The sequence below is a fragment of the Garra rufa genome, chromosome 23 (assembly GCF_049309525.1).
Source record: "Garra rufa chromosome 23, GarRuf1.0, whole genome shotgun sequence".
Taxonomy (NCBI): domain Eukaryota; kingdom Metazoa; phylum Chordata; class Actinopteri; order Cypriniformes; family Cyprinidae; genus Garra; species Garra rufa.
The window spans coordinates 25,804,259-25,819,231 of record NC_133383.1 but is presented as its reverse complement, the minus strand read 5'-3'; the positions used below and the strand labels follow the sequence as shown (position 1 = coordinate 25,819,231).

The 14,973-nt window shown below is 36.3% G+C and overlaps 1 protein-coding gene across 1 annotated transcript in view; it reads right to left on the bottom strand.

Moving 5' to 3' along the window:
• Positions 1-1,309: 1,309 nt before the first annotated feature.
• LOC141298987 (amine oxidase [flavin-containing]) overlaps positions 1,310-14,973 on the bottom strand; it is a 51,578-nt gene continuing 37,914 nt past the window's right edge. Inside the window, exons 10-11 of the mRNA XM_073829273.1 lie at positions 12,149-12,249; positions 1,310-2,859 (exon numbers count right to left, since the gene is read on the bottom strand). Of these exons, the coding sequence (XP_073685374.1) occupies positions 2,568-2,859; positions 12,149-12,249 (393 nt within the window). The 3' untranslated portion in view covers positions 1,310-2,567. The remainder of the gene's footprint in view (positions 2,860-12,148; positions 12,250-14,973) is intronic.

The following is a 14,973-nucleotide window of genomic DNA, read 5'->3' as shown; positions in this document are numbered from 1 at the left end:
GCAAATCCTAGCAGTGTTTATTGGTGGTTTTAAAGTATAAAAGATTCTGTACCAAATTTGACTTTTGGGGGTTGAATAATTTAGAACATGAACATTTAGAGCCAATTTGTTTTCAACTTACATTCTATTACTCAACTGTGTATTAATTCACTTTCTCCAATAGTGTACTGATGCCTTTGTTGAATTGTATACACAAAATGTTCTCTGTAGCAAAATGTGTTGTAGGTCATGTGTTGAAATGTGTTGATTGCAACTATATATAAAGCTGCAAGCAGCGATTGTCGGGTTTAAAGCACTTTAAGGCATTTAAGGTTCTATGCTTTTAGGGTCTAAGCCAACCCGAAATGTATGGCTGACACTAAAACACATCCATGCTGCACAATGAATCTCTTATTTACATTGCGTCTACACTTTGTTATAATAAGATGATTCGTGCTGAAAGCAACACTTTAACAAAAACTCCTGCGATTTGAGCAGTAAGTGGATTCTAATCTAAACACCTCTGATTGGCTGTTGGTTTCAAGAAATCTAACAGACATGTCTGTGATTGGCTACTGTACATTGCTCAACACTGCAAAAACACGTTGAAATAGAAACTGATCTTCAGAGCGCAAACCATAACGCACTGGATAGTTTGCCAAATCTGCAATGAAATGCTATTACGACAGCTTTAACTGAGGGTGCTATTGATTTCATTTGAGGGTGCTTAGCACCCTCTAGCACTCTAGTAGAACTAGGCCTGGATATCGCCTCCAGTGGCTGATTTATATCTCACAATTCTGACTTTACAACTCGCAATTCTAAGAAAAAAAGCCAGAATTGCGAATTTACATCCCACAATTCTGACTTCATAACTCACAATTCTGACTCGCTATTATAAAAAAAGTCAGAATTGCGAGATGTAAACTTGCAATAGTGAGAAAAAAAAAAGAATTGTGGCAATTACCTTTTTTATTTTTTATTGTGTGGCAGAAACCAGCTTCCTTAGTGCTTGAAAAAAAAAAAAACATGTATTTACCGGTAACTGGATTTCCTGATGAAAAAAACTTCATTACCCATGATTCTGCAAAAATCACCACCAATCAGAGAACCATGACAAAAGCTCTGCCCATTTCCATGAAACACTGTGAATGAGGCTGTGTCTTCAATTAATAATCTCACAATTTGAAAAAAAAAAAAACTGAATTGTGAGTTTATATCTTGCAATTCTGACTTTATAACTCACAATTCTGAATCACAATTATAAAAAAAGTCGGAATTGCGAGATTTAAACTTGCAATCCTGAGAAAAAAAGTCAGAATTGTGGCAATTACCTTTTTTATTTTTTATTCAGTGGCAGAAACTAGCTTCCATAGCGCTTGAAAAAAAAACATATGTATTTAACTGGATTTCTTGATGAAAAACTTCATTACCCATGATTCTGCAAAAATCTCCACCAATCAGAGAACCATGGCAAAAGCTCTGCCTACTCAAACACAATATAGTGCTTTATTGTGCAGTTGTTACATAGAAATTAATAAAACTCTATTAAATCAGCTCTATTATTTAGCATAAATTACAAGTATCACAAACAATAACATCAATAACGGATTATAAATGTATTCATTGGCTAATGTAGTGCATTTCCATATATACAGTCACACATGTGACAGCATTAATATAATATTAGCTGCAGTTTATAATTTGCACAGACAACTGTTAACACAAACACATGTAAACATGAACAAAACTAATTACCAATAGAGTATACAGAGTGAATATTATTGTCAAGACTTGTTAAGGTTTATTATATGTAATTATGGAATATTGTATATATTTTTTTTAACAGTTTGTTCTATTATAGTGACATATTTTCACTGACCATATTATTGTTATTAATTAAAATGATGTGGCATTGTGCATCTATGCACAACGAGAGCCATTAAACTCTTTTGACATGTTTAAAGAGGCCTTGACAAACTTGAGTGTCCAACGTACTCTATTTTCCTAAAAACAATAGAGTTTTTGTAGCTCACTGTTTGTTTGCTTCACTTCTGTGCTTTGATGTTTCATATTCCCTTCACATAACACATAGTAATAATTCTATGAGGCACCATTAGAAAATCAAATATGGAAATGTCAAGTCAGCTTCATTATTAAGTACAAGATACAAGAAGTGATTATACTGTAATGATATTTGATTTCATAATACTGATAGTTAACGACTGATGATATAATTAACTTTATTAATTCACAATTCCTTTCCATGCACGTTTAAATAAAAATGTCTGCGTAAACTTTCAAACTTGCTGTGAAATGCTTTTCCTTTTGGGCTGACGTTTCCAAGCCCTCTTATTTCTCAACACCTTCCCACCAACCATCTGGCTCTATTCTGGTATGCAACTTTTCATTATCCAATCAAATCCTCCTCTGTTTTCCTTTGGAAATGCTGTTTCATTCAGAAATGCATTGTAAGTAAATACATGTTACATAAAGTAAAATAGGTCAAGTTGACATGAATCTGTAAATGACTGTTATTTTAGTTGTGTATTTTAAGGCGCAATGACTAAGTGCGGCCAATAGTGTTTTTAAATCCATTTAAATCCCATTTCTGGTTTAGCCAACAGGTAGGCGGACACCAGAGCGGCTGCTGACATTACCACACCGAAGAGGTAGTAACACTTGCACGACTTGCACTTTGAATCCTTTCTTTTCTCACGTTGTTTTAGAGAAGCTTGCACTGCGTCCAGTTCCTCCCGGGAAAGAGAAGAAGGACACATCTTAGCCAGGACCTCCATAGCCGCCCGCTGACCAGCCTGAATTGCCCCGTCAATGTATCCACACCATTGGGTAGCCGTCTCTGTGCCTGCCCAATGAATCCTGACAAGAGATGGACAATTAAGAGACAAGACAATTACAAAATCAATCATGTTTAAAGTGTTTAATCAAGTATTACAACTTCCTCTATTCTTTAAAACAACTGTGACTGAGTAAGACCTGGGATGTGTAAAATGTCAAGGTGACTGGTAATATGAAGACTTTGTATTCACGGCTGATGCCTGTCAAAATGAATAATGGCTATATTAGTTTGCACTAATGGCAGTCATGATTCTTTAGGTAAGTATGTCATTAAACACCCAAAGGCCTTGGAGAAACTCTAGTTTCTTACAAAATAAATAAAAAATATATCTTTAATAGAGGCAGATGTGTATCTATAACTTTTAGGGATGTGAGTCAAATATAAAAATGTAATCAAATGATGTGTTATCATTTAAAACATACAGTTAGTTGAATATAGTAAGTGTGGTGTTAAAGTAATAGTGACAACATTTATTAGACATTTATAATTTTACACATTTCCAAAACAAAAAAAAGAACAGTATTAAACAAAATCAGCATATTAAAATGATTTAACTGATGACTGGAGTAATGATGCTGAAAATTCAGTTTTCCATCACAGGAATGAATTATATTTTAAAATATGTTCAAACAGAATACAGTTGTTTTAAATTGTAAAAATATTAGACAATATTACTGTTAGGATTATGAACCTGCTTTGCTTTGTTTTCCCTCCCCACTTGCTCTGTGACCTAGTTTCTCCCTTGTCTAATTAATCATTCTTTGCACCTGTGTTTCCCTTCTTACCCCATGTATTTAAGTTCCAGTCTGTGTGTTCCTTCTTTGTTGGGTCCACATTGTTATGCTGGTGTGTCTGTTCCCTTTCCTGGTTTTGGATATTCCCATTGTTTGGATTTATTAAAGATTATTTATGCTACTCCACGTTTCGATCGTTCTCTCCAACAAAACTGCTCGAGGACCATTCCAGACTGTTCCTGGCCATCGCTAACATCACCAGCTACCCGGACGACGTGCTCTGCTCATTCTATGATGCCAGCTTGAGCCCCGCATGTAGAATGCCGTCGTCCAAAGATGGTCCTCGGGGAATTTCGCCGCCTTTGTGGAGTGGACACTGGCGAGAAACCATCTGTCCGTTCACCGTCTGGGTCACCACTCCCGATCCAGAGCCTAGGCCACCATCAGCCCAAGCCCACTGATGACGGAGAGCCAGAGCCCGCCACAACCGACAAGCCATCGCATCAAGGAGCGACAGAGCTGAGGATCACCGTGGAGCCAGAGCTGCGTATACCATCAGACCAGGTGTAAGAGCCGGCTACCACGTGGGAAGAGACCATGGCCAGTGCAATCGCGGAGAGAAGCTCCGCCCACTGCACTATGGCTGAGGGTGAGCTAATTGTGGATCTGGGTCAAGGGAAAGCTGAAGAAGACCTTATAGACCTGTTTGCCGACCTGCCCCCTTTGTCGGAGCCCTCTGCAACTCCCCTTCCTGAGTCCGATCCAGAGGGGGCTCCCATTCCTAAGTCCTGCCAAGAAAGGGTTTCTGTTCCCAAGGGCAGCTCCGGCAGCCCGGAGGCTCACAAATGCAAGCCCTCCCGCCCACTCCTGCCTCCTCCTTCTCTGTCGTCTGGCAGTCCTTCTGCTCACCCTCAGCCCACCATCTGTACGGTGGGCTTACCATGGGTCTGCCAGTCTCCATCGGTGTCATGGCTGGAGGATCCCGCCTCCAGTCTCTGTGTCCAGGACTCTGCTTCGGCCCATCGACCACTGGCTCCGCCGGGCTCCCTCGTCCCTCCGGCTCCGCCTTGGTCTGTTGTCAATCATCCTGCAACTCGGGACTCCACTCCTCTGGTTGCGCCTCGACCCTCCAGATCCGTCAGGCTCCCCCATCCCCTTGGCTCCACCTTGGTCCACGGCCGCTCCACCATGGCCTTTCGTGCCGGTCGCCGGAGCCATTAGTTCCACCTTGGCACTCCAAATCCTTCTCGTCACCCTGTCTCCACCTTGGGCTCCTCCGCTCCGCCGTCAGTCGCCCTCCTGGAGCCGTCAGACCTTCCTCCTCCATGGCTCCTCCCTCCGTCGGCTCCACTGTGGGTCGTTATCATGGTTGTGACCTGGGTCCCCCTGGCTCCAAGTCCCTCCTGTTATCTCCTTGGCTCCTTCCTCCATCGTCTCCACCCTGGACTCTGTTCGTTGTCCTCCTCCCGGGTATCCGTCCTCCTCCTGAGCCTCCTCCCAAGTTCCCACCCATCCCTCCCTCCATTGTTTCTACGGTGCAAGGACACACCTTCTGGGAAGGGGGGCAGTATGTCAGGATTATGGACTTGTTTTGCTTTGTTTTCCTTCCCCACGTGTTCTGTGACCTAGTTTCTCCCTTATCTAATTAATCATTCTGTGCACCTATGTTCCCCTTATTACCCTATGTATTTAAGTTCTATTCTGTGTATTCCTCTTTTGTGGGGTCTACATTGTTATGTTTGGGTGTCTGCTCCCTTTACTGGTTTTGGATATTCCCATTGTTTGGATTTATTAATAATTTTATTGATATTTATTTTATTTTATTCATAAATTTTATTTTGCTACTCCACGTCTCTGTCATTTTCTCCAACACAGAACCATGACAATTACTTCATTTACTGTATATTTAATCAAATAAATGCAGCCTTGGTGACCCCAAACTTTTAAACAGCAATTGAATATAATATATAAATAATATAAAAGTACATATTTTTACTATTCATTCAAAGGATTACTTTATATTAACAATATTTAATGTAATAATTAGAAATTATAAGTGTAGTAAAATTATTACAAAAATCTATACTGTGGTAAACTGTAGTAAAATTAAAACTGCAAGATTATTCAAATATTTATGCAATTAACAGACGCTTACCCAAAGTGACTTGCAAAAGAGGAACAAAATGAAAACATACTTACTATAAAAGTAAATGGCTAATTTGACAGTCCTATTACCTCAATAATGTGGTTAATTTATGCACATATAAAACAGATCAAAAACCGCCAATACATAATGCACTTATTCATGCCTGCTGTGAATTTACCAGAAATAACTTTTAATTGGGTTCTCAAAAATGCTTATTGCTGCGTTCAACAACATATTCTTCATGCAAGGCTGTTTCCCATCCACCACGCAGTTTAGTCTTCATGCATTATGTATGCGTGGACTTAGTTGTTCATGAAACCCTGAGGGATATCCTTTACCCACAGTGCTTTTCACCTATGCTCTTTGTCTGTGTGAATCACGAAGACATAAAAGCAATTTGTTTTCTATTCCACCATCGATGGCAGGCAAAATATGCTCTTCTAACTTTGGAAATACTGCATCAAAGACAGCCAGCATAATATCTTAGAGTCTAGTCCTACAGTTTTTAAACTTTTCAGGCCTAGTATCACCTTCAGTCAAAATCAGAACATCCAAGTACCACCTTGTCATAACATTGCTCCCTCCAGAGTTATTATAGTTAAATAGTTAAAACTTTATTTGTAATGTCCCATCCAATAATCACAAGATCTTTGTGCTTTGTTACTTCTGATAACAAACAAAGTCACAGCTTTAACATCCTGTACATCTTATCACATCATTTAAACAATAAATGGCATTTTTACGCTCTTAAATGAAGCGTGACAGATCACTGTAGCCACTTCACTTTAAACGGCAGTGTAGAGTGGGAGCCTCTTTCATTTTAATAAAGTAAAAGCGAGAAATGAATACTGAAATGTGTCATGTCTCGTGTTATTGCTCAAACAGTGTTTCAATTAAAAGAAACACATCGAATAAAACTGCTTGTGAACAATTATGCCATTTAATGTTACATTTACCTAAGGTAATGTCATCTAGTGATCACAGTTCGTTAGTTTGTTATAAAAAACACTAGAGTGAGCTTATTTACTGTTAATTATATAGGTATGCTTGAATAAATCTGTTTTGTAGACAGTTTTAATTAAAACTACCTTACGTGAATTTATGGAAAGCCGTTTCCACCACAGAAAAAAATTTAAAAAAAGGGTAATTGTGACTTATTTAAAAAAAATTCTCGCAATTGCGCATTTGTCTTACAATTCTGACTTTTCCTCAGAATTGCGAGATATAGTCTTCCAAATCTGACTTTTTTTTCCAGAATTGTGTGATATAAGCTTGCAAATCTGACTTTTTTTCCTCAAGGTTGAACATCACACCGGACGCGAATGAAGCGGCAAGCGCGAGTGATTTACATGTTAAGTCAATGCAAAGACGCGAATAGCCATCCTGCAGCGCGAAACGCGCGAATAGCGCGAATGGCGCAGCGCGCATTAAGCGTTTCAAGCGATTGCCGCGAAACGCGCGAGTTCAAAAATCTGAACTTTGGCGAAAATCCGCGCCGCGTTAACCAACCAGGAGCTTGCTCTAGTAGTGACGGAGGCAGAAATCCGAAACAACAATGGCGGACAAAATCACCGTTGCTGTCTGTGGTTCCTCGGAGCTGTACGATACATCTTTGGACTTTTGTAGAAACAGGAATAAAAGGGATCTTGCTAGGAATAAAGTGAGTGAAGAGGTCGGACAATCTGGTTAGTTTTAAAAAACGCTCTTTACTCAATTTGACCTACATATACATACATATTGAGACTACAAGCAAGCTAAAGCTGGCAAATTGAGCTCATTCACCTATTTTACAACTACTTTCCCGCTGACGAGTGGCAGAAGCCCCTCCCTTGACGCGAATTCGCGTCTGTTGTGAAGAAAATGTCACGCGCGAATGACGCGAATTTTACCGCGCGAATGGCGCGAGTAAACTCAAATGTTCAAGCGTTCAACTACGCGCGAATAGCGCGTTTTTTCCGCGCAAGTCGCGTCCGGTGTGAACGCACCATCAGAATTGCATGATATAAACTCACAATTCTGACAAAAGCCAGAATTGCGAGATATAAACTCACAATTGCTAGTTATCAAGTCAGAATTGTGAGATATAAACTCGCAAATCTGACTTTTTTCCTCAGAATTACATGATATACACAATTCTTATAAAGTCAGAATTGCGTGATATAAACTTGTAAATCTGATATAGTCAAAATTGCGTGATATAAACTTGCAAATCTGACTTTCTTTCTCAGAATTGTGAGTTATAAAGTCAGAATTGTGTGATATAAACTCACAACTGTTAGTTATAAAGTCCGAATTGTAAGATATAAATTCTGATAACTTTTTTCCCTTAGAACTTGCAAGTACACTGTAAAAGGTTTTCACCAGTTTCAACTTAAAAATTTAAGTTCATCAGCTGCCCTAAAATGTTAAGTTAAATCAACTTAAAACTAAAAGTCGTTTGAACTCATTACAATAAAATGAGTTAAAATGACTTACTTTTAAGCTGATTTAACTTGTGAGTTAAAAATGATTTGTAATTTTAAGTTGATTTAACTGAAAAAAATAAAACTTAAGTTTTTAAGTTGAAACTGGTGAAAACTTTTTACAGTGTATCTCACAGTTCTGAGAAAAATAAGTCAGAACTTCATGAAAAAAGTAAGAATTGCGAGATTCAAACTCACATTTGCAAGAAAAAAAGTCAGAATTGCATTGAGTTATCAAAAATTAGTTATCTCGCAAAAAAAAAATATTTCTCACATTTGTGAGTTTACATCATGCAATTCTGAGAAAAAGTCCCAATTTTGAGTTTATATCATGCAAGTCTGACATTATAACTCACAATTGTGAGTTTATATCACGTAATTCTGCCTTTATAACTCAAAATTGTAAGTTTATATCCCGCAATTCTGACTTTATAACTCACAATGAGTTTATAACATGTAATTCTGACTTTATAACTCACAATTGTAAGTTTATATCACATAATTCTGACTTTAAAACTCACAATTGTAAGTTTATATCCCACAATTCTGACTTTATAACTCACAATGAGTTTATATCACGTAATTCTGACTTTATAACTCACAATTGTAAGTTTATATCCCACAATTCTGACTTTATAACTCACAATTATGAGTTTATATCCCGCAAGTCTGACTTTATAACTCACAATTGTGAGTTTATATCATGTTATTCTGACTTTATAACTCGCAATTGCGAGTTTCACAATTTTGAGAAAAAAAGTTAAAATTGTGAGATATATAGTCGCAAAACCCTTTCAAAATGTTTTTTATTCAGTGGTGGAAACATGGGCTCCATATGAAATAAAACATTATTTTCTTTTTATCAGCTAAGATGTATTTCTTTATAAAATGTGTTCATAGAACACTATTTAGAATTAACCACACTAAATTAACATGTTAAATTGACAGCTGTATTTTAGAACTTTTTCATGTACTACAATGTACTACAAAACACTTGAGACATCTTGGCTGAGACACTTCAGAACTCTGTGCTTGTGGTCCAGTCATTAATTCACGCTTTAATCCTGTTAATTTTATTAATTTTATCTAATAGAAATCATTTAATTTTTCAGAAGTTACAGTGAGGAAGAATGAATGGAGATTTAATGCATGAAAGAGTCTTGTACCATCCGAAAGATCAAGAGCTTCAAGATCTCGTCTTTTTCCAAGTGGGTCAAGGACAGATTACAGCCCTCCTTCAGGAAACGGCTCATCGCCCGCACAGGTACCAAACAAAATGGGAAGTCTGTACATGCCTCAACCACCTTTATATGATGAACTCATTCCTCTCCCTATGGATTTAATTCTATTATGGAAATTTCCCCTTCACTCCAGCCACCGCACGCTCTCGCTTTCTCTCTTACGCGCTCTTTCTGTACGTTCTCCTTGGGCGAGCATTAGTTCAGCCCCGTCAATCGCTTAACCGGGCCATTTCAAATAGCTTTTGAGACGTTTTCCCCCGAGAGCGCTGTCCTTTTGACGTCTAGTCAAGCATTCGTGTAGCATTTGCACTTCAAGGAAAAATTGGCATTTTTGTGCTACTCTCGCTTTTATCTTTATCTACAGGTAATGTCTGCTAAAGTCAAGGAGATCTGTGATGAAACCATTAGCTCACCCAAAAATGAATACTGTCAGTTCACTCTTGTTCATGTCATTGATAACATACATGGTGTTTATTATTATTTTTATTAAATATTTTAGAAATAAAATAAAATTATTATTATTGTTTTATTTTTATTCCCCCAAAAAAGTAAATTAATTTTAATTTTAACACTTTCATATACAATGTCAGGTCATATGTCTGTTATGCTCCAAAAAAAAGTGAAAAAATAAAAATAAATAAATAATAATAATAAAGCTATTATTATTATTATTATTATTATTATTATCATCATCATCATCATCATCATTATTATTATTTAATATTTTACTAGTAATACAATTTGTTATTATAAAATATAATATTTTATATTAAATATTATAAATATAATATTTTAGTAGTTTTAGTAGTATTTTGGTGTCAGAACATCAATAGTGATTTATAAATAATAATAATAATTATTATTATTAAAAATTTTAATAGAAATACAGTTTGTTTTGGTATCAGGGCAACTCATTATTAACAGTGATTAATAAAATAATAATAATAATAATTATTATAATTATTATTATTATTTTATTTTAATAGTGATACAATTTGTTTTGGCATAATATTTTAATTATTATTATTATTATTTGTCATATTATGACAAAAAGGTGAAATAATAATAATAATAATAATAATTGTAATACAAAAAATATTTTTGTATTATTATTATTATTAAATATTCTGTAACAAATATTCTGTTAATAATAATAACAGACGTCCAGGCACAATAAATAATAATAATAATAATAATAATAATAATAATAATTTCAACAAAAAAAATGGTAATACTATAAAAATATTTAACACTACTACTACTACTATTACTACTAATTATTATTATTATTATTATTATTATTATTATTATTAATAAACACTGTTATTAATCATAACAACACTAGTCCAGACACCAAAATAATTTGTATATAATATATAATTTGTGATAATAATAATAATAATTATTAATACAACTAGTAGTAGTAGTAATAATTTTATATTCTAATAGTATTAAATGTCTTTGTATTACAATTATTATTATTATTATTATTACTATTATTATTTAATATTGTAGTAGTAATCCATTTGTTTTGGTGTCATGACAACTCTTACTATTACAGTAATTAATAAAAATAATATTATCATTAATATTATTATTTTCACAATTTATATATTATTTATTACTAATTATTTTGGTGCCTCGACTACTGTTGTTATTATTAATAACAATGTTTATTAATAATAATAATTAGCAGAAGTGTTAAATTATTATTTTGTATTATTATTATTATTATTATTATTAAATATGCTATTAAAATTTTTTGGTGCCTGGACTACTGTTATTATTAATATTAAAATGATTAATAACAGTGACAATAATAATAATAATTACTATTATTATTATTATTATTATTATTATTATGTAGTCTTGCCACCACAAAAATGGAAAGTGGACTAAAGGTGTGGTCACACTGCACTTTTCGTTCCATTGACTTCCATTCATACGCATGCGAATGCATTAGACCGGAAATGCAAGCCAGTGCGAAATATTTTCGCATTTCGCTGCGTTTGAAAGTTCATCTAATGACTCTGTGTGACCGACAGGAGATCGTTACGTCACAGCATGACCTCTAGCTGAATGAAAACAACCTTAACTTTAAACATTTAAAACTGCAGCACTGCGGTAAAGTGTAGTAGATTGTATGTTTTTACATTTAAATGTATTATTAGTGTCATGTGCTGAATTTAACTTTTAAAAAAGAAGCTGCAGAGCATGACGTCATACCACGACCGTTGCAGCAGCATCCGAAGGAATTTCGCATGCTCAAAGTCTAGTGTGACCGGGGCTTAAGACCTGATTGCAACCAAAATGAACCAAAATTACAAATAGTACAGGACTTTTTCAGTCTAGTTTTTCAGACTGAAAGACCATAAAAGTAATCTATATGACTTGTGATCTGCATTCAGTCTTCAGAAGGCATTTGATAGCTTTAATACAGGCTTGGAGTCGAACGGACTACTTTTATGGCACTCTTTTGAATCTTGACAGCTGTGGTCACGATAAACTACCTTTGTACAGGAAAGAGAAAAACTACTTTTGTGTTCCTGAGGAAAATACTAGTGGGTTTGGAATGACATGACGCTGAGTACATAATGACAGAATTTTCATTTTTCTGTGAACTATTTCCTTGAAGGACAGAGGATGTGGTGAAATGAGGCACTGGAGCCTTGAAACAGGCTTTGTTGAACATGAAGGGATTTGGCCAGTGTAGTGGATTGGTTTACCTGTCGCAAGGCTTTCGGAGACTCGGGTGGTAATATGTTAGCATCCCAGGGGTCATTACATTCACTGGACAGCCTCCACTCCACTCCTCTTTTGCCCAGTCCTGTAAACACAATGCAACACAACACAACAATTAACCTTTTGCAGCAGTCTGTGTCAATGTGAACTCTAATTTTGGGCTAATAAATGATCTGGGAAACATTAAGACTCTGTGCTTGTGATGTAGCTTGTCCCTTATTTCCCAAGAGAGACAGACTTAATATCCAACTGCTATTTGCATTGACACTGACAAAACTTTTAGATGTCTGGCTGACAACATTTGGCAGACAGTCGTCTTGTGCTCTTCACAATGAGCCGGTTATTTTTATATTACTGCAGTCTCACATCATCATAAACTCCATGTGACCTCCTATTTCTCTTTTTTAATAAGGTCACCTCAATGAATTCGGTGTGGATTAGACTAAATGTTCCCTTCAGTTCATGTTCAAACTAAATAAAAAGGTCTGGAAATTATTTATAATTTAATTTAATGAAGAATTATTCATTATTCAAGGCATTATTCATCATTAGAGCCCTGTAGGCATCTTGGTTAATGTTGAATGTTCTTAAATGCGCCTGTAGATTTTATGAAGGTACTTGAAGCAAAACCCTTAAACTATCTAAGCCTCTTTTTAGTCAGTGTTCACACCAGACGCGACTTGCGCGAATAAATCGCGCTATTCGCGCGTAGTTGGACGCTTGAACATTTTTACTCGCTTCATTCGCGCGTGACATTTTCTTCACAACAGACGCGAATTCGCGTCATGGGAGGGGGGTCTACCACTCGTCAGCGGGAAAGCAGTTGTAAAATAGGTGAATGAGCTCAATTTGCTTTAGCTTTAGCTTGCTTGTAGTCTCAATATGTATATATATATAGGTCAGATTGAGTAAAGAGCGTTTTTTTTTTATTTACCAGATTGTCCGACCTCTTCACTCACTTTCTTCCAAGCAAGATCCTTTTAATTCCTGTTTCTATAAAAGTACAAAGATGTATCGTACAGCTCCGAGTAACCACAGACAGCAACGGTGATTTTGTCCTCCATTGTTGTTTCGGATTTCTGCCTCCGTCGCTACTAGAGCAAGCTCCTGATTGGTTAACGCGGCCGCCTCATTCGCGTATTTCGCGCCGCAGGATGGCTATTCGCGTCTTTGCATTGACTTAACATGTAAATCACTCGCGCTTGCCGCTTCATTATGGAAAGCCAAATGGTTCAAATACACGCGAATTTTAACACGTCAAATACGTGTACTTTATGTGTATTTCACGCGTACTTCACGTGTTAAATACACGTTAAATACATGTAAAGTACACGTGATTCAGATCACAATCTCATTGGCTGCCTAAGAACTGGGTAAAACCATTTCTGTAAACCTGGAGGGGGGTGTCATAGACCTGTGAAACTTCCTACCTATTTGTCTTTTCTGTTGTGTTATTTTTAAATATGAAGTGTTTGTTTGTATATATTGTTGTAGTTGTAGTGTTTGTGATGACCTGTAGAGGGCAAGCTAATGCTGTTTGGTTTTGTGTTAAAAGCAGCAAAGAAGAACGCACAGGGTGTGTATGGGGCATCCACCTGTGAGGTGATTAAGTGTACTGCTTGGAAACAAACTGAGTGAAGTAAATGCCAGCTTAACCAGATCTTTGTCTCTCTCACGTTATTACATCTTTTGGCGACGAGGATAAAAATGCTTGGAAGATTAAGGAGTTTTCTGTAGGCTGAAGAAACATCTTGAACATCAAGAAACTGGATCCCTATGAGTAGGAACTTTGGAAAAGAAGATGGCTAATATGGTAGGAACAATCTCACCATTTGACGGGCAATCTCAGTCTTGGGAAGAATATTGTGAAATTTTGCAACATTTCTTTGAGGCAAATGAGATTACAGAAGCAACTAAGCAGAAAGCTATTTTGTTGAGCTCTGTTGGAAGTCAAACATACAGTCTACTGAGGAATTTATTAAGTCCAGTTAAACCAGGAGCGAAGACATTTGAGGAATTAGTAGAATTACTTAAAGAGCATTTCAACCCAAAGCCCAGTGAAATTGTACAACGATTTAAATTCAATTCAAGATCAAGAGAAGAGGTGGAAACGGTGCTTGAATATGTGGCAGTATTGAGGAAATTGGCTCATGATTGTAATTATGGAGAAAAACTGACAGAAATGCTTCGAGATAGACTAGTATGTGGCATAAATGATGACCGTATTCAACGTAGACTATTGGCAGAGACGGATTTAACATTTGAGAAGTCATTGAAAATAGCCCAAGCCATGGAAACAGCCAATAAAGATGTCAAAGATTTGCAAGCTCAACGCCCGGAAACATCCTTTTCAATGAGAGTGCATAAAACGTCAGTACAGCAAAATGAAGGTCAAAGTAAAGCATGTTACAGATGTGGAAGTTGGCAACATTTGGCTAATGAATGTAGATTTGCTTCTCAGAAATGTCATAAATGTGGGAAACAAGGACATATAATGAAAGTATGTAGGTCAAAAACATCCCTTGGGGAATCAAACTTCCAAGGGGGAGGAAGACATAAAAGAGAAGGACAGAGAGTGCATTACGTGAGTAGAGATGAAAAAAATGCATCTGCATCTGACGAAGAAGGTATTTATACTGTGTACAGTTTGCAAGAAACAGAAATTCCAAAAGTAGCTCCACTGACTATCACATTGGCTGTTAATGAGTCAAATGCACATTTTGAAGTAGATACTGGCTGTGGTGTGACTGTAATGAACAGGTCCAACTTTTCCAAATTGTGGGACAAAGATCGAATTCCAGAATTAAAG